The sequence below is a fragment of the Rhinatrema bivittatum genome, chromosome 5, assembly GCF_901001135.1.
Source record: "Rhinatrema bivittatum chromosome 5, aRhiBiv1.1, whole genome shotgun sequence".
In the NCBI taxonomy this organism is placed as follows: Eukaryota; Metazoa; Chordata; class Amphibia; order Gymnophiona; family Rhinatrematidae; genus Rhinatrema; species Rhinatrema bivittatum.
The window spans coordinates 177,361,034-177,380,085 of record NC_042619.1 but is presented as its reverse complement, the minus strand read 5'-3'; the positions used below and the strand labels follow the sequence as shown (position 1 = coordinate 177,380,085).

General features: G+C 43.6%; 1 protein-coding gene across 1 annotated transcript in view; it reads right to left on the bottom strand.

Moving 5' to 3' along the window:
• Positions 1 to 19,052, bottom strand: part of SCEL (sciellin) — a 241,197-nt gene that overhangs the window by 187,581 nt on the left and 34,564 nt on the right. Inside the window, exon 3 of the mRNA XM_029603190.1 lies at positions 5,148 to 5,210. Within this exon, the coding sequence (XP_029459050.1) occupies positions 5,148 to 5,210 (63 nt within the window). The remainder of the gene's footprint in view (positions 1 to 5,147; positions 5,211 to 19,052) is intronic.

Sequence of the window (19,052 nt, the reverse complement as noted above, 5' to 3'; positions counted from 1 at the left end):
CAGAGACAGCATGTGAGAGCCTCTGTGTGTGTGAGAGAGACAGCATGTGACAGTGAGAGCCTGTGCTTGAGCAAGACAGCATGTTGGAGTGAGAGAGAGCCTGCAAGTGTGTGAGAGTCAGACAGCATGTGGCAGTGAGAGACTGTGTGTATGAATAAAACATAAGAAATTGCCATGCTAGGTCAGGCCAAGGGTCCATCAAGCCCAGCATCCTGTTTCCAACAGAGGCCAAACCAGGCCATAAGAACCTGGCAAGTACCCAGGGAGTAAGGGTTTATGGGGGGGGTGGAGGGGGAGAGAGGGTCTTACAACCTGAGAGTGTGTCAGTGTCTGTGAGAGCGAGAGGTTATGGTGGGTATAAGAGCATGAATGTGTATATATATGACAGTGTATGTGTGAGAGAGAATGGACATGTGAGTATGTGTGAGAGAGAGAGGATATCCTCCTAATCCTCGACAATACCTGGGTGACTGGAAATCAAGAGCTCCCACGTATGGACAGCAGGGGCTTTTTAAAATCCTTATTAGTTTTAATTATTGGGTGTTATTTGATATATGTGCTGTTTTGAAATATTTTATTGGTGTTTGGGAAATTGTAAAAAATGTATATGATTTTAATTAATAGAATTTCTATTTATCAGTAGTTTTAAAATATTCTTTAATTAGTATGGTTTTACTATTATAACTGATGCTTTATATTTCTTGATTTTATTTGTTTTATGAGGAATGGTGGTTCTGTTTTTCCATTGTTAATACACAGAGTCTGGCTTCTTGGGGTTTCCATTTCAGTTTTTGTCTAATTTGTACTCCTTTATTTTGTATTCTGTATTTGGTGAGGGTCTGTCTCTGCTCTGTGTGTGTGACCATGATGAGAGATTCTGCTAGCATAGGGATCTATAGCAATCGGGTTTGTTTTGTTTCCTCAGTAGGTGGTGTATTAGTATTCTAGGACCCAGTGTAATATTTACCCTTGCTTTTTCACAGGTAGGGTTATTGTTGTTTGAGTCCTTGGTGTTATTACTGTTATGTTACGATGGGATTGCAGTATTGATTTTGAGTGTCTTTTTTGCGGGGTTTTGTGTTAGTTCACAATGTGCCTGGCAGTGGAAGGTGTTTGTGCTGCTGCCTGTTACTGTGAGGTGACACCAGAATTTGAAAATATCTTTTAGCATGATGAGCTGTAAGGGAAACATCCAAGCTCTATTGTTTGGGGGAATTTCAGTGGATGCACAGAGTTACAGAACTGGAGGTGCAGGATTTATATTGACAGTCTGTCCTTTCCTATAAATTCCAGACTTCACTCTCATAGCCATAGAGAATTAGTTGAATGAGGCTATCAAATAATTTTATAGTGTGAAACTGGCCAGCTTTTTAAAATTACCCAGAAGAGCCTTTGGACTTTTTATTAACACTTTTTTTATAACCAGTTTTAAAGCAGGATCCATGCTATAGAGGTGGGTGTGATGAAGAAATGTCATTTTGGCTCCCCCCCCCCCCCCAAAAAAAAATTCTTCTGTCTAGAGACGCCACTGATTTTCTGTGACCTTAAGCATTAGTACAAGAAGGATTAAGGGGGGGATGCTGGAGAGGCACACAAATGCATTGGCCCCCGGGCGCAGGAGATCCTTGGTGCGCCAGTAGGTGCGAGCCATATGGGGCACAAGCGGTGGCAAAGAGGAGTGGAGATTTGGCAGGCCGTGAGCAGCGCCCAACCTGCTCGTGACCCAGAAAACCACACAGTCAGCGGGGGTAATCGAGAATGAGGTAGGAATCGGGGCCAAGACCGGGGGGTGGCGGCACGACCCAGGGAGGGGGGGGGGGTGCAAGGGAGAAGGCTCGCCTAGGGCGCCAAATCCCCTTGCACCGGCCCTGCTTCCCAGGATCCTCCTCCCAGACCAGGATTCCCTGTTGTCTCAGGCCTAAGGTGGACCAGTCTAGATCTCTGTCTCCAGTTCCTTAAGGTATTTTGGGGTTTTCTTGTGTATGCCCCTTCACATTAACACAAAACAACGAGAAGAACAGCCAAAATTATTGATTAAACAAGCAATAAGTACATAACTGAAAGGGAAACTCTGTGATAAATAACGGATTATCCCCGGATATGGGTGGCAGCAACCCAGGACAAGTGCCTGACCTCCTACTGAGGTAGCCCAGACCTCTCTATTATTCACTCACATAACCCCAAGGGGATGCAAATGGTCTCTTGAACACAATTTTTTCAGAACTTTTAGATGCAGTTAAAAAATGCCACATAAACAAAAATACAGTATATATACCAGAGCACTTCCCCAGTAGTAGAGGAAAAACCAAACTTCCAAAGGTTGTGAAACTCAAACTTTTATGTAAGTTTCTAGTATTCCTGTGTTGAGGTTGGAAGGGGGTTGTGTAGGGGCTGAGGACTGCATGGGGAGTATATGGGGAAAAGTGTGTGGCTTAGTGTCCTGTGAATTCTGTTCCTTCATGGACAGAACTGGGAATGAATGATAGCGAGCAAACAATACATAGATAACAGATTAATTTTTTTTTAGCTCTTTTCAAACAAGGAGGGCAATTTCCAAAGGCATTTCCATGGCTAAAACAGTGTTTTATCTGCCGAAAAGGCCTTTTCCAAACAAGCTCACCCAAATTAAGCAAATGTATGTGTGTGCTGCTGGCTCATGTATAAGTTTACCCGGACTGAGCAGAGGCCTTCTCAGAGGTGGAGCTGGGGAAAGGTTTGGACTTGCTCAAATACCTCTGCATTTTCAAAAGTCTGCACACAAATTTCCCTGAAAATTTTCCATGCATATAATAGCAGGTATAATTGTGTGTGAGTAAATTAAATGGGATATTTTTTCAAAGTGGACTTGCTAAGGCCTTGATAATTTTTCTCACTATAATCAGTAGCTTGGTATGTTCATGTGAGTGCACAGGGTTTTCCCATTCATGCCTATAGAGCCAAGTCAAATAGGTGCTTCAGATTTATGCAAATGAGGCAGTGTGGAGATTGAAGTGTGAGCAGACGTTTTAGGTCTCTAGTTGCGGCTAATGTTTCTCTGCTGTTTTGTATAGGGTATCAACATCACTTGAATGATTTTACATGCTGGAAAATGAATAATGCAGGTTATGCTTAGTGTGGTAGGCTGATAATGCATTCCTATCATGGTGTGTGAGCCCTTAGGTGTGGCATGATTAACGCAGTCTGGCAAGTGAACCCATTAGACCCATGCCAACAGCAGGTGGACATACTCTCACTGGGACAAGGTCTAACTTCACCTACACCAGCTCCAGTCCCCACAGGTTGGACCTTTGGGATCCAGGGGCTGGCAGGTCTTAGGCAATGGTCCCGTGGAGTGGACAGAAGGAGTCAGGTACCAGGCCAAGGTCGGGGCAGGCAGCAGACAAGCAGCAACGAGATCCGGGCAGAGGTCAGGGCAGTTGGAGATCAGGCAGCGTGGTCAGAATCCCAGGCCGAGGTCAGAGCCAGAAATCAGGCAAAGACAGACAAGACACGGACAAACTAAGAAGAACTGGAACTAGGCAAGATACAAGGAATGGTACACAGCAGGGAAAAGAAGGACAAAGCAAGGCAAGGCACAGGAGTGAGAAGGCATGGCAGGAACACGAGCATCATGCACTGCAAGGACTGCAGGAGAACCTGTTGCTGAGGCATTTGCTGTAACGCAGCTGGGGTTTAAATACCCAGCTGCACGATGTCATCAGGGAGCACCGCTGCTGGAGATTCCTGAGCTGAGCCCTTCATAGGCCAACACACAGCTCGCACAGGCACCTAAAGGGAAAGCATCGGTGGGCCGAGAAGGCTGGAGGTGATGGTGGTCCTGCTACAAAGATGGTGCATCGGGATCGGGGTGAGCGCGGCCAATCCTGTGACTAACCAAGCATTACAGTTCTGTGGTTCAGAGGCAGGTGAGCCCCAAGCATCTTATTCTGGGTGTATACACTAAGGGGCGGATTTTAAAAGGGTTACGCGCGTAATATACCCGCGTAACCCTTTAAAACCTCTCCTGCGCACGCCAAGCCTGTTTTGCATAGGCTCAGCGACGCGTGCAAGCCCCAGGACGCGCTTATGTCCCGGGGCTTGAAAAAAGGGGCGGGGTGGGGCGGTCCGGGGGCAAGGCTGGGGCCTCCAGGCACAGCGGCCATTTGCCACTTTGCCTGGGATCGCGGGCCGGCCGTCAGCCGGCGCGCGCAACCTACACCTGCCCGGAGACAGGCGCAACTTATAGGGTAAAGGTAAGGGGGGGTATAGGTAGGGCTGGGGGGCGGGTTAGGTAGGGGAAGGGAGAGGAAGGTGAGGGGGGCAGAAGGAATGGGAGAAGGCTGCGTGGCTCAGCACGCGGAAGTTGCATAATTGTGCATCCCCTTGCGTGCGCCGACCCTGGATTTTATAACATGCATGTGCCTGCGCGCATGTTATAAAATCGGGCGTACCTTTTAAAATCCGGCCCTAAATGTATGCTAAAACCAGAGACCTACAACTTTAGAGAAGATAAAGAGCCGCGTGCGTCAAAAACGGGGGCTACGTGTGTGTCTGGGCCTTACGTGTGGTGACAGGCCCACCCACACACAAAGCCCCCTGTTACGTGCAGAAGAGTCGGGCTGTGAGAAAGGGGCGGGTTGGGGGCGTGGCAGGCCAGAGGTCATTAGCCACTGTCCCAGGGAAGCACGCACTGGCAGTCTGCCAGCATGCGGAAAATGCTTCTGCTCCAGAGGAGCAGTAAGTAGTGTAATAAAAAAATTTTGGTGTAGCTAGGTAAGGGTTAGGGGTTGGGGTGGAGAGGGGGAAAGGAGAGGAAGGTTAGGTGGGGGGTAGGTAAGTTCCCTCCCAGTCCGTTCCTTAATTGGAGCAGACTGGGAGGGAACTGGAGAAAAGGCCAATCACATCACAGCGCGTAATTTGAAAATTCCCCCCTCCCCGGACGTGCGAGTGGCGGTCCATCCGCACATGCGTGCACGATGTTAAAATCTAGCGTGCATGTGTGTGTGAACATTGGATTTTATAACATGTGCGCGCCAGCATGTGCTAAAATCGGCAAGTCCATGTGCACGCAACGGTGTGAACATGGGAGGACGAAAAGAGAGGGCTGTTCTTTTTCCCCTACAGCGCTTTGCTTATAGAGCAGAAAGTAAACTTCTAATCGACCTTACCGTTTCCGAGGGATCTATTAGCATTAGCAAGTGACATCTTGTCCTGTGCTGCGTCTCTGAGATCTACAAAGATATATTAAAGAAAATGTATCAGTGCAGTCAAGAATCACGGGCCCATGGTTTAGTTTGCTGCCCCAGCCAGTCTCCATTTAGAAACCTTCTACAACGATTATAGAAAAGCATTGTCTGTTCTATGGGAAACCTTATATATTACCTACAGGAAGTAACAATGCCAATGTCTGTTTCTCTTTATAGATCTATGAAAGTCTATGTGGATCTTTACTGTACCAGAATTTCAGGAGTGTTACTATGTAAGTGCAAGTCAGAATTCTTAACAATTATACTTATATGTTGTTTGGTGAATCATAAATGCTAGTAAAAGTGGGCTTTGTTTGTAGGAAAAGGGATCATAAGAAAATATGCTCATTAGTCACTATTCACAAAGGATTTTCACATTCTGTAGCTATAAAATTCAATTACAGAAATCATTTGCTTCAGAGAAAAATCCTGGCACTTTTTTTTTTTTACAGTGCATTTGCCTGTTCTTTCAGACCGTTGTGATGGTATATAACTTAACGACGGTATAGAAAAGATTTTAAATAAATAAATGTTCTTTTGATGAGGGGAGCATCTTCTTTCTATTACAGTTTAAGCATGGTTCCCTGAAGGACAGGTCATTTTGCATGTACCAAATGTTCCTCCCCAGGGCTGTTTACACTTCACTACCTTGAATGTTAAGCATCTTGATGTTTTTAATCTGCAGTTTGATTTGTCTTGCTGTCAGATTATGTGAGGTCACATAGGAGTCTGAGCTTTTAATTGTTTCATTAAAGAAGTCATGGATGAGAACGTTTTTGTAAGTAAAAATACCAGTGTATCCTTAATGTAATAAATCAAATGGTCAAAAGTAACACAGGGTAGCCATAACAGGACACATTCCATCAATGTTGAGTGTTAGAAATCCTCTAGAACATTTATCAAAAGTTAAAAAAGTCTCGGTACTAAAATTGTGCAATTTTTCAAGTCCATAATCCCAACACAGAGAAGAGAAAATAAATTATTTTCTCAAAATTAACACAGACGTTTTGGGTGTCTAATGACTTTGTGATATATTCTTTATGATTTGAAACATATTCTATAAGACAGGGTAAAAATCTTGGTAGCCCATATCTTATTTCTATCTTTCCAGATTTAAATCCAAAGAGCACAACAGACAGCAGAATCTCATGGGTAGCAGCACTAAAAACAATTGAAGTCCCTATTCAATAATTCAGCGAGCGGGTAAATTCTCTGGATAACTATAGGGCTGCTGTTTGTGCTGATCGACTTGTCTGCACAAATTTAACCATGAAGTGTTCAAAATGGCACTAACCAGCTAAATATGTTTTCCCTCCAGTTCCAACCCCATTTGTCTGGCTAACTTTTCAATGGTCAGATATATGTGAGTAGAAGCCAATTTTTCCCACATATATCTTTTGAATATAGAACCTGATAGGCCTAATATCAACATGGAAAGATCGCACATGTCCACCTGCCAGAGAGAGTCTACAATTGTAGAGAATAAAGTCAGGGCCAATGCCTCCATTAGCAAACTAGGCAGTTGCCTAGTGCACTAAGATTTTGGGGGCAGCAAAATCTTGCCAGTGTGATATCTGGAGGGAATACTGTACCACATCAACAAAGGGAGTGCTAGGCAGGAGCCACTGCCACTGGTAATTAAGTTGGGGAAGGGGCTGAATGGACCAAGGTTCTCTTGGATTGCCAAATATGCTTGCACAGGCCCTGACTAAGGTCATTTCTTTGTCATGTCACAACCTGGAACAGCAGTCAAAATGATACTATAACTACATGGCAACAGCTTCTGAACAAGCATCTCGTGATTCTATTCCGACCTGAGGAAGAGAGTATTAGCTCTTGAAAGCTAGTCAAGAAATTATCAAGTTAGTCCAATAGAAAGGTACCAGTGTCTTTTTTTTATGTTTATATTTGTTAACCTTTATTCTTGAATCACCGCGTAGGCTATCAGCCAATAACGTCATAGTACAGTGCTAGACAATTCTGGTCCTCAGGAACTACAAACAGGCCTAATTTTTAGGATATCTACAATGAATGTGCATGAGATATACTTGCATACAATAGAGGCAGTATATGCAAATATTTATCATGAATATTCATTGTGTATGTCCTGAAAACTAAGGACCTGATTTTAAAAATCATTTAAACGTTTAAAATTGGGTCTTACACATGTAAGTGCACTTTACTGTGTAAGTGGTCTTTTGAAAATTGCTACAATATATGCCATTAAATTGTCCAGAGGATACTCATATATAAGCATAGGAGTAGCATCCATAGTGCTCAGAAGTGCACAGGCACCACCATCATTAAAACAGAATGTGCCATTCACCACCAACTTGGAAAGCTACTGCATCTTCTTTAGCTCTCTCCCCAGAACAATAAGAGCTGCTGCTCACTACTGCTATTCCCTCTAAGCTGCGTGCGTGCGCGGGAAATGTTCTCCGCTCGTGCATGCATGCAGCTCAAAGCTGCACCGGTGCGCTTGTGCACAATTTTTCCTGTGGGCGCACAAAACTGCCCCCCTCCCAGGGCAGAAAGGACAGCAAGGCCATGATGAAGCCCATTCTACCACAGCCCGAAGTGAAGAGGAGGCCAGTGGGGTTGTAATGGAGTCCATTCCACCATAGCCCAAATTGAAGAGGAGGAAGTGCATATGTGTGTGTGTGTGGATGTGTGTGTGAGAGCCTGTGTGCATGTGTATGTGTGTCTGTGTGAGATCTTGGGGTATGTCTGTGTGAGAGGCTGTGCGTGTATTGTGTGGCTGTGAGAGGCTGTGTGCATGTGTGTGCCCATGTGTCACACAAATATGAGAGAAGGATTGTCTGAAAGAATGAAAGTGTTAGTATGCGTGTGTGAGTGAGTGAGGGAGAAAGAGAAAATAGTTTGTGTGGCCCTACCTCCCCTAATGCACCATAATCGCAGGGTGACCGGAAATTAAAAGATCCCAGGTATGGAGAGCAGGGGATTTTTTAATCCTTATTAGTTTTAATTATTGGGTGTAATTTGATGTTTCTTTGTTTTTAAATATATATTTTGGAGTTTTAAAATATATAACTTTAAATATTGGAACATTATTTAATTCTTGGATGTTTTATTCATCAGTTGTTTTGAAATATTTTATTGGTGTTTGGAAATAGTAAAACAAATTTATGCAAGTTTTTTTTTACTATTGGATGTTCTTCAGCTATTTTAATATTTCTTCTTTTTGTTAGCATGGTTTTAATATTACAAATGATGTTTGATATCTCCAGTTTTATTGCTTGACGTTTTGAGAGGAATGATGATGTTTCTGTTTTTCCATTGTTGCACTGCATAACACAGTCGGGCTTGTAATTTCCAGTTCAGTTTTTGTTGGCACGTTTCTATTCTGTATTAGGTGAGCATCTGTCTGTATTTTAAAGTTACAGTTCTTGTATAACTTTAAATTCTTGCTGTGAAAATAAAGGTACTTATCACTGGCTTTTTGACATTATGGTTATCTCTTCCTCATTTCTATTTTAAACAGAAGTTTGCTCTTTATTAATTTCACTTGCAAACAGAAAGTGGTTTAAAATGTTCTTGCAGAAAATATTTTTTAATTCATATATTTTATTGTAACTGCTATTAGTAGATAAGGTGAGTATTTCAAGGGATTAGCTAATGTTCCCTCTAAGGACTGGATTGCTGTGAGCATACATTTGATAGGCTTTTTTCATCAAAGAAAGTAGTGCTCACAGAGTAATTTAGGAGAGCGTACTGTGTTCTAGGGCACCTAGCAGCACCAAATTTTCTGGTGCAGCACCAACTTTAGCAATCGCTATACATCCCTGTATGTAAATGCACTTTATGCATGTAAATTGCTTTTTAAACTTGCTATGATAGTATATATCACTTATGTGCAGAACGCCTTTTAAAATTTCCTCTATATTTATTATGAATATCCCAAAAACCAGACGTCTGTGGCTCCTGAGGACCGGAGTTGGGCACCCCTGTCACAGATTATCTGTGTCAAAAAACTTCTTAAGCAATGAGTGAATGTAACTGCAATAAATTTGGCAACAACTAGCTTGCCTTCACCTGAGGACATGTGGAATTCCATTGAGTATGGTAATCTGTCAATTATATATAGTTACAATAATTGACTCATGTACTATACAGATATTTCTCTTCTGTTGATGACCATGTTTTGTTCTCATGGCCAATCAGCATTCTGTAGTATTGTTGAGAAAAGGGATGCTTAACACAAAGAATCGACTCTGCCACCATTTACTATGGATAAAGACTGAATATTTGATTGATTTGCTTATAATCTCTGTGGGATGCTCTAGAAGCAGACACTAAAAATGTAGTGTAATATCTAGGTCTAAATGTCCCAGTTTAAAATAACTTCTTCAAGTGTCTTGTATTCCCTATGATGTACAATCCACAATGATTTTTTTGTTGTTTTTTGAATAATAAAGTTGAATTTCTTAATATTGACATTAATGCAAGCATAATATAAGAGAATACTTCCAAATGGAGAACTACTTCTAAAGTAGGCGCAGGCAACTCCGGTTCTAGAGTGCCACAAACAGGCCTGGTTTTCAACATATATGGAGGCAGTGCTTGCAAATACATCTCTTGCATATTCATTATGGATATGTAGTCCCTGAGCAGCAGAAAGGTTTGCAAAGTGTATACCACAGAGGATGTACTGTGGGTTGTGTGATTTCCCCCTCTGGGAAGTAGTATAAAGGATAAAAGAGCAGGGAAGGTTCCAGCTATCATAAGGTTATCAAATGGTCAGAGGGAGTGTATGGTAACACTTGACTGACATATTTGCTCAGCCCCTAGGGGTTGGGTTTTGTGAGAAGGAAATATAACCCTGCCTAGAGGAAGGGTGGGGCACCCCCATAGTCACCATGTGAAGAGAAGACAGGTGTTTAAACCCTCTCCAGGGTTTTCAAGGGGAAATGAGGAGAAAAAGGCAAAGATCCTCCAACGTGGTCTCAAGGGAGCCAATGTAAAGCATCTGGAACTGGATTTAAGAGTTAAAAGTACTGAAAAAGGAAAAGCACCATGAAAGGACCAGCTGGGACTCTTCACCCTTAGAAACAGGGTGGAGAGTCTCCCATTTCCTCTTACTGCAAGGGAAGTGAGTAGCTTGAAGCCATCCCAGAGATAAAGTGAGTACTTTAAGGTTTACAAAGGGGAAGAATCTATCTTTATATTCTGGCCTGACTTTAGGTTGCATAGAGATGTACATGGACTGTAATTTAAAGTGTCTGAGGCCTTCTAGAAAGCAAATAGAATAGTCTATCTGGAGTTTCTATGAAGTTGGAAGTTGCCCCTTATCTACAGTAACTGAAGCTACCTCAATAAACTGTCTATTCTTTTTGGAGCACCAATTTGGTGGTGTGCATTGGGTTTTGTTAAGTGCTTGTGTGCGTGTGTCTTGCACTCAGTTTTGCCTTGCAGTTTAGCTGTCCCTAGCCCCCGACCCCCACAGAGACTTAATCCCTCGCTTTGGAAGAGTTGCCCCAGGCTCCCCAAGGTAGAGAAGGTGACCCCCAATGGACAGGGGATTACAGATATCTTCCTGAAAACCAGACCAGGTTTGTGGCACTCGAGGACCAGAGTTGCCTATACCTGTTCAAATGTTTGATTGTAAATGTCAATTAAAAGACAATTGAAATAAGTTATTTATTAGTTTTGATCTAATAAATTAAAGCGGAAGATACCACAAGACAAAATTAGGATAGGTCCAAAATAATTAGTCAAATCAACTTCTAGCGTATACCATTCTACTGTACTCTAGTACTGATATCCTGTATTTGGACCTTTGACGCCTTGAATGATAATCAAGAACTCAACTAAATATAGAATTAACAAGCATAAACCCTGTTCATATTATTGAGATGCTGTCTTAAAATTACTTTCTAAACAGAGGGTAACCACAGGACTGGTACAATAGAACACAATAGTGACTAGAAAATAGGCTGAAACACCAAGAATTCAACATTCTGACAAGACAGAGAAAAAATTTAAGAATGGATTTTTGTGATAAAAAAATGAATACTAGCCACACACCTAATAATAACAGCTTAGTATGTTCATTTTAGTAAGCACTACAACCATGCAGGTAAATCCTAAAAGCCCTGTTCTGTTCTGGCTATTCAACACCCAGGAAAATCAGTTCCTCAGTAGTGCACTCATACACTTACAGGGAGAAGCAGACCTCAGTACAGATTTTTAAACTCAAACAAGACCTCCCTCTTCCCTATCTTTTTCTTATTTTTCTAAAATATTCTACTTATTAACAACTCTTATTTTAATTAATTTCTATTTTATACAAAATTCTAATGATGTAAAAGCAAAGCATATCCTTGCTGATGTCAATTCCCCTACAATAATGGTAGCTATTTCTGCTCAAATCACTATTGGGCACTGAATCCATATGATTTACGATTTAGAAACAGCCAAATAGTTGTACTTAATTTATGGAACAAATTATTTCGTGAAATCAATTCACTTGGCTGTTACACGGGCCACTGGCAGTGTTTCACCTCTTCAGCTGCTTCAGGGTTTAATATTGCATCTACTTCTGTGATCATATTTCATTAAAAGGATATACTTTGGATTTACATCTTAAAAGCACACGAGCAGGACTCTGAGAGATATTTTGTCTCATTTGAGTTTAAAAATCTGTACTGAGGTCCACTTCTCCCTGTAGGAGTATTAGTGCACTAATTGTTATGGAGTCTCAGTTTAGTGGACCCTTGGGCCGACCTGCAGGAGACTGGGAAAGGTGGTCACTGTTTCTAATGAATAGCAAGCCGGGAGGCAGATGTTCAGGCAGGACGTAGAGGTGCTCTTCACCCTGGAAGCTGGTACTCCCCTGGGAGGAGCCCGTAGAAGCCCAACCGCGGGGACTTAGGCGGCTTCACCCTTGGAAGCCGAAGCCCCCCGGGAGGAGCCTGTAGGGGCCCAGCCGCTGGGACTTAGGTGGGTTGTTGATCAGGACTGGGAACTGGAACCAGACTAGGACAGTAGATCAGTACTGTAACGGGGCTCGGGTTCTGGAACCAGACAGGAACTGTAGCAGGACTCAGGTACTGTAGCAGGCAAGCAGGAACCAAGCGAATAGCAAGGCAGCTCACTCAGGGGTACAACGCAACAGGGAACCGGGAGGTAAACCCGTTGCAAGGCAAAGACTGAATGTCTGGGCGGAGTCACCGCTGGCGGGAAACGGCCTAGAAAAGCGTCCAAGTGGCGCGTGCGTGCGCCTAGAAGCAGGGCGTCCTTGGGAAGCTTCCCGGCGGCGCAGCCCCCGCGGAGACGCCGCCGAACAGGGCGCAAACCAGGCCTCCAGAAGCGGGAGTAGGTCCAGGAGCACGGAGGTAAGGGTCTGGTTGCGGCGCTCGCGGCCAGAACCGCAACACTGATGAGGAACTGATTATTCTGGGTGTAGATTATATTAAGGTTCCTTTCTCTATAATATATATTGACTGTTCGGGCTATAGACTTCAGATATTTAAAATAAATGAAAACAGGCATTAGAATAACTAAAACAGAATATCTTAAGAACCAGGAGAAGACAGACATATTGAGACTAGGGATGTGAATCGTTTTTTGACGATTTAAAATATCGTCCGATATATTTTAAATCGTCAAAAATCGTTAGGGCCACGATACAATACCAATTCCCCCGATTTATCGTTAAAAAATCGTAAATCGGGGGAAGGGGGAGGGCAGGAAAACCGGCACACTAAAACCCCCTAAAACCCACCCCCGACCCTTTAAATTAAATCCCCCACCCTCCCGAACCCCCCCCCCAAATGCTTTAAATTAGGTCTGCAGGAGGTCGTTCAGCGGCGGTCCGGACCCCCGCTGAACGACCTCCTGCAGTCGATCTCCTGCCGGCGCCATTTTCCGTACGGAAAACGATTCGCGGCAAGAAATCGCTTCCTGAACCCCGCTGGACTCCCAGAAACTTTTGGCCAGCTTGGGGGGGCCTCCTGACCCCCATAAGACTTGCCAAAAGTCCAGCGGGGGTCCGGAACGACCTCCTGCGTCGAATCGTTTTTGTCTATGGCCGCCGCCATTTTGCGGTGGCCATTTTGCAAAATGGCGCCAGCTGAAGACAAAAGGATTCAATTGAGGGGGCCGTTCCGGACCGCTGCCGTTCTGGACCACCAGGTAATTTAAAGCATTTGGGGGGGGTTCGGGAGGGTGGGGGATTTAATTTAAAGGGTCGGGGGTGGGTTTTACGGGGTTGGCTCACGATTTTAACGATTTTTCACGATATTTTTAAAACCCAAACGGCAACAATACGATTCCCTCCCCCTCCCAGCCGAAATCGATCGTTAAGACGATCGAGGACACGATTCACATCTCTAATTGAGACATAGTTTATGCCTAGTTGGAAGTGTGAAAAGTTAGCATAAAAGATTTTTTTTTTTAAAGTTCAAATTGTTTATTAGAAGCATATACCATAAAACAAAACTATGCAACAGAACAAAACCCAAGAAAAAACATCTGTCGACACAATACTTCAAGGAGCAAGAACATAAGAACATAAGAAGAACATAAGAAAATGCTATACTGGGTCAGACCAAGGGTCCATCAAGCCCAGCATCCTGTTTCCAACAGTGGCCAATCCAGGCCATAAGAACCTGGCAAGTACCCAAAAACTAAGTCTATTCCATGTAACCATTGCTAATGGCAGTGGCTATTCTCTAAGTGAACTTAATAGCAGGTAATGGACTTCTCCTCCAAGAACTTATCCAATCCTTTGCAAATTAAGAAATTAGGATTACCAGGGATGCAAAAGAGTCAATTGATGGAAGTTATCCCTGAAAAAGAAGGAATCACATCATATTTTCTTTCATGTGGGACCATGGCCACATTTCTCCAAAGCAGCCAACTCCTGTTTAGGATGTAGGCACATAGTGTCACACTACACGTCGATATACAAAACGGAATTGTCCTGCCAGTGATGCAAAATAAGTTAAAGTGCATCCAAAAGAATAAAGTCCCAAAGTCTCTTATCCTGATATAATAACCAAATGCCCAACGCCAAAGATTTCCAAATAATTTTAGGAAAGAGGTATCTTAAAATGTAATGCATTGAAAATATACTCCTCAAACGTATCCCAACTCTGTAGGTTAGGACAAAAAAATAATAAATGAGAAAGAGAACCTGTAAATTTATTACAAGACCAAAGTAGAGAATCACTAGAATGCACAAACATAGTAATTTTGACAGGTGTCCATGGAACCTGATGTGCTATAAAAAAAAAAAATCAACAATGACTCACGTGAATCCCAATATTAGCGAGTTCAGGTACTGTGGCAAAAACCAAATGTGACCACCCTAAATGCCAATAGTACATTACAATTTAAATAAAGACGCGTGTGGTATTATTGACCAGTCATAATAGGCTTCATCATTATTTCTAGATGATAGGCCTTATCTTTAATCATCGGTCAAAATCAGAGTCCCATTTTTATATTTTTTTCATATGCAATATGTGAATCATGCAGTTTATATAATTCCAACAACTTAACTTGAGAAACTCGCTGAAGCCATAGATAGTGAACATGCCCAACATGGAACCATGTTTCGAACGCCCGTCGTTCTTTCTCAAGGGCTGGAGTTCAGCGTTGTATTTGTAGTCTGTCTTGAATTAAGATTTTAACAATGGAGTTTCCGCGTACATTTCCGTGTACATTTCCACGTACATTTCCGTGGGCATGTTCACTATCTATGGCTTCAGCGAGTTTCTCAAGTTAAGTTGTTGGAATTATATAAACTGCATGATTCACATATTGCATATGAAAAAAATATAAAAATGGGACTCTGATTTTGACCGATGATTAAAGATAAGGCCTATCATCTAGAAATAATGATGAAGCCTATTATGACTGGTCAATAATACCACAAGCGTCTTTATTTAAATTGTAATGTACTATTGGCATTTAGGGTGGTCACTATTAAAAAAAAAAAAAACATGGATTGCATTAACAAGGCAGAAAATAATATATGAATCATCTTATTGCAGAATATGGACCACTGAGTAGGATCCAGCTCTACACTGGCATCATTCTCCCATACCTTCCTACTGCCCACATACCTGGAGCTAAGTTTAAGTTTAAAAAATGTGTAAAAACCAGATGCAGGCTTAGTGGAGGCAAAAACCACATTACACTTCATTTGATAAGGAGGAGAGTCAAGCAGAGCCAAAAATTAATGCTACAGGCTAAAATACAATGCCAAAGTTGGAGCCAGAAGAAGTACTAGTGAGTAGGCAAACCATATTCTTGATGCAAGACTGAAAAAAGACTTTAAATGATTATTAGAAACCAGTAAACCACATATTGTAAAGACCAAGAGGTCCATATTCAGTAGACCAGTTAGTGGACACGTTATCCAGCTAAAGATAGCTGGATAACCTGTCCCATATGTTCAGCAGGAGAAACATCTTGCTTGAATGTACCAGCCTAAAGTTATCCGGCTACATATAGCCGGATAATTAAAAATACCTAACCAACTATGGGGGTTATTCTCCAAGCTGTGTTATGGCCTTTTCACATGTGAAAAACACCTTAACACAATGCTAATTTGGAAAAGGGGGAGGAGTTCTGTCCAAATGGGCTGGCTTTGCAAAGCCATATTGCACAGTTGAGAGAGAGGGAGAGAGACTAGCTATAAGGCCCTTATAGTACTTGAGTATTTATACCTCTCTATTGTTACGCGTGCTGCCAGCGGCAGCCCCACAGCACGGCCCTCTCAACTTTTCACATGGACTCCAGCTCCTGGCTCCTCATCGCTGGCAGTGGTGGGCAGCCAGCTCCGACCTTGGGCTCCCTCCGGTGCCTCCAGCCCTGCCATGCTACCCAGTGTTGCCAGCCAAGATGCCCTGTTCATCGGGCCTCTCCGCGTGGCCCACAGAGAGATGCCGCCATCGGCGCTTTGCCCCTTCCTAGGTGTACTCGCGAGCATTAGTTCTTTTAAAGGGCCCACGACGTGAACCTGGCCACGGACCCGGATGCTGATGTCAGACTCTTCAGCATATAAAAGCTCAGGCCTTGCTGCATAGCGTTGCCTTTGCAACAGGTCTCCTCGTACTCCTCGTACTCGTTGCTGATCCTAGAATCGTCTCTTCGTTGTGTTCCAGTTTCCTGTGATTCCCGGTTCCTGTTCTCCTTGTTCCTGTTTCGTCTATGTGTTGGACTGCCTCTTTGGATTTGACCATCACTATGCCTGACTACTCTTCAGCTTCTTTCCAGCCCAGGACCTCTGCCACACCTGACTACTCTTCAGCTTCTCTCTAACCCCGGACCTCCGCTATGCCTGACCACTCTTCTACTTTTCTGTGTTCTGACCATTACTTTGATTGACTACGCCTGCCTTCTCCGTGCCCTGACCCTTACCTTGAACGACTACGCTACAGACCTTCCTGTGTCCAGAGTTCTACGTTGCTTGCCACAACTTCCACTTGCCACCGGCTCTGATCTTAGCCTGTCAATGCCGCCTCCTCTTGCCTATCCTCTGGATGTGGACTTACAAGGCTTAGGCTTTCCTTTGCTTGAGCACCTCCAGTTACTCATTGTTCCTGTGGTGCCTGAGTTCCAGTATCGAATCCAGTCCAGAGTAGGACTACGCCATCTACCGGCTGCTGTCTCTGGGCTGAATCACTTCTCATCTCTAGCTACCTTGAGGCCCACCTAAGTCCTGCCAGCCCCGGCACCCAAAGGCTCAACCTGAGGGGAATGAGGGCTGGTATAGGTAAAGCTCCAGTGGCTTCTAGCTTCAGCCCATTCCACCTGCTGACGGTGGGGACCCATAGGTCCTTGCCTACGGGTTGCGTCAACCCCACCTCAGCCCAAGGGTACATCTCCGACACAACATATATGAGGCCCACTTAGTAACTTGAAGTGAGATTTAGGTAGTAGTGTAGGGGTTAGGGGCCACTTTGACATTCAGAGTGAGACGTATGAACAGAACAGTACACTCTTGTGAAGAATTGATGACCTTCGGAGTGAGGAAACTCATACAAAGATGAGATTTGTACAATGGAACAATGGAATCTGTCTAGCATATTGAAAGTCCAGATTAACTTTACTAGAGAGAAATTGGAACATCAAGCTAGGTTGAGAGAACATTGTACAAATCTCATCTTTGTGTAAGTTTCCTCACTCCGAAGGTCATCAATTCTTCACAAGAGTGTACTGTTCTGTTCGTACGTCTCACTCTGAATGTCAACGTGACCCCTAACCCCTACACTACTACCTAAACCTTACCTCAAGTTACTAGGTGGGCCTCATATAGAGGTATAAATACCTAACTACTAGAAGGGCTTTATAGCTAGTCTCAGTCTCTCTCTGCCCCCCCCCCCCCCAGTAGGTAGGAATTGCAACAATTGTGGTGTTACTGCCCTCTGTAGTAATACCTATGTGAAGCACTAAGATAGTGCACTTTGTGATAAATAGGTTATTACCATAAAACATGCCCCTCTTCCTATCATAGGTGATAGTTTGATGAATCTAGGCCTATGTTTGAAAATAGCTGGGTAGATTTTTAAATGTGTGGCCAGATAACATGCTACTTAACTGAATATCTTGAAAAGATATCCAGCTAAGTGGCACTGCCCCCCAAGTCTAATTAAAGTCATACAGTGTATCATACCCCCCGCCCCCTTTTTATACAGTATTGATTTGCCTGGCCCCGTCCCGATTTTACCTTCAAAAGTAGCTCATCCCGCCTCACTCCCTTCCCACCCACCAACCCAAGAGGAAAACATGTCGCTCCTGCACCCCATCCTCCTGCCCCTCTCCATCCCAGCCGATACCTGTTTCTTCTCAGCCTGGAGCAAGGGACCCTCGGCTCCTCTCCCGGCGCCTCCAGCGCTGCTCTGATAGAGACAGCACCGGAAGCGTAAGCTTACATTCAACTTTATGCTTCCAGCACTCCCGGCTGAGAAAAAACAAGTATTGACGGGGATGGAGAGGGACAGGGGGATGGGGTGCAGGAGTGACACTTTTTCCTTGTGAGTGGGAAGGGGGGGAGGTAGGCTGAGCTTGTTATGAAGGTAAAATCAGGACGGGGGTCTGGTTTACAATCCCAGGCAAATCTATATTATTTTAAAAGGTTTGGGGGGGGGGGGGTTAGGATACACTGTATGACTTGAATTATACTTTGGGGGAAGGAAGGAGGGAAGGGATGGGGTAACATTTTTTCTTTAGTTTAGTAGATGACAGCACTATTTAGCCGGGTATCTTTTCAAGATATACCAGATATTTAGCCTCTCCCCAGAACGACCCTGAAACCCCCTTTTTTTATACGGCTAAATTATAGTCAGTTAAGTAGTTATCCAGCTATTATTTAGCCGGATAAGTAGCTGAATATGCCGCATTAGCCATTTAGTTGGATAACTTGTGAGATCTCCATCTAAATGGCTTTCAAATATGGATCTCCATGCAATGGGAAGTTTATTAATTTGAAATTTAGTATTGTATCGCAATGGAATCTGTTTGGCATATTGAAAGTCCAGATTAACTTTACTGGAGAGAAATTGGAAGGCATCCACTGTAGCTGTAAATAGAAAATTCTCTTTATTAGCAGAAGAAAGTGCCATTTCAATGAAATATCTCAAAAGAATTGGAAAAGAAAGAGCTTCCTCCAACTGAAGCCAAACAGGTTTAGTAACAATTGGACCTTCAAAAAGCCACATTGAGTCCCAGGGGCGGTTTCCCGATGTGGATTCCCGATGACGACCGGCCCGGGGATTCACCACCCAGGCCGGCCCAGGAGATACAACGTGGTCTGCCATGGGCGGCTCTGTCACAGCCGCGCTCGGCAGACCATGT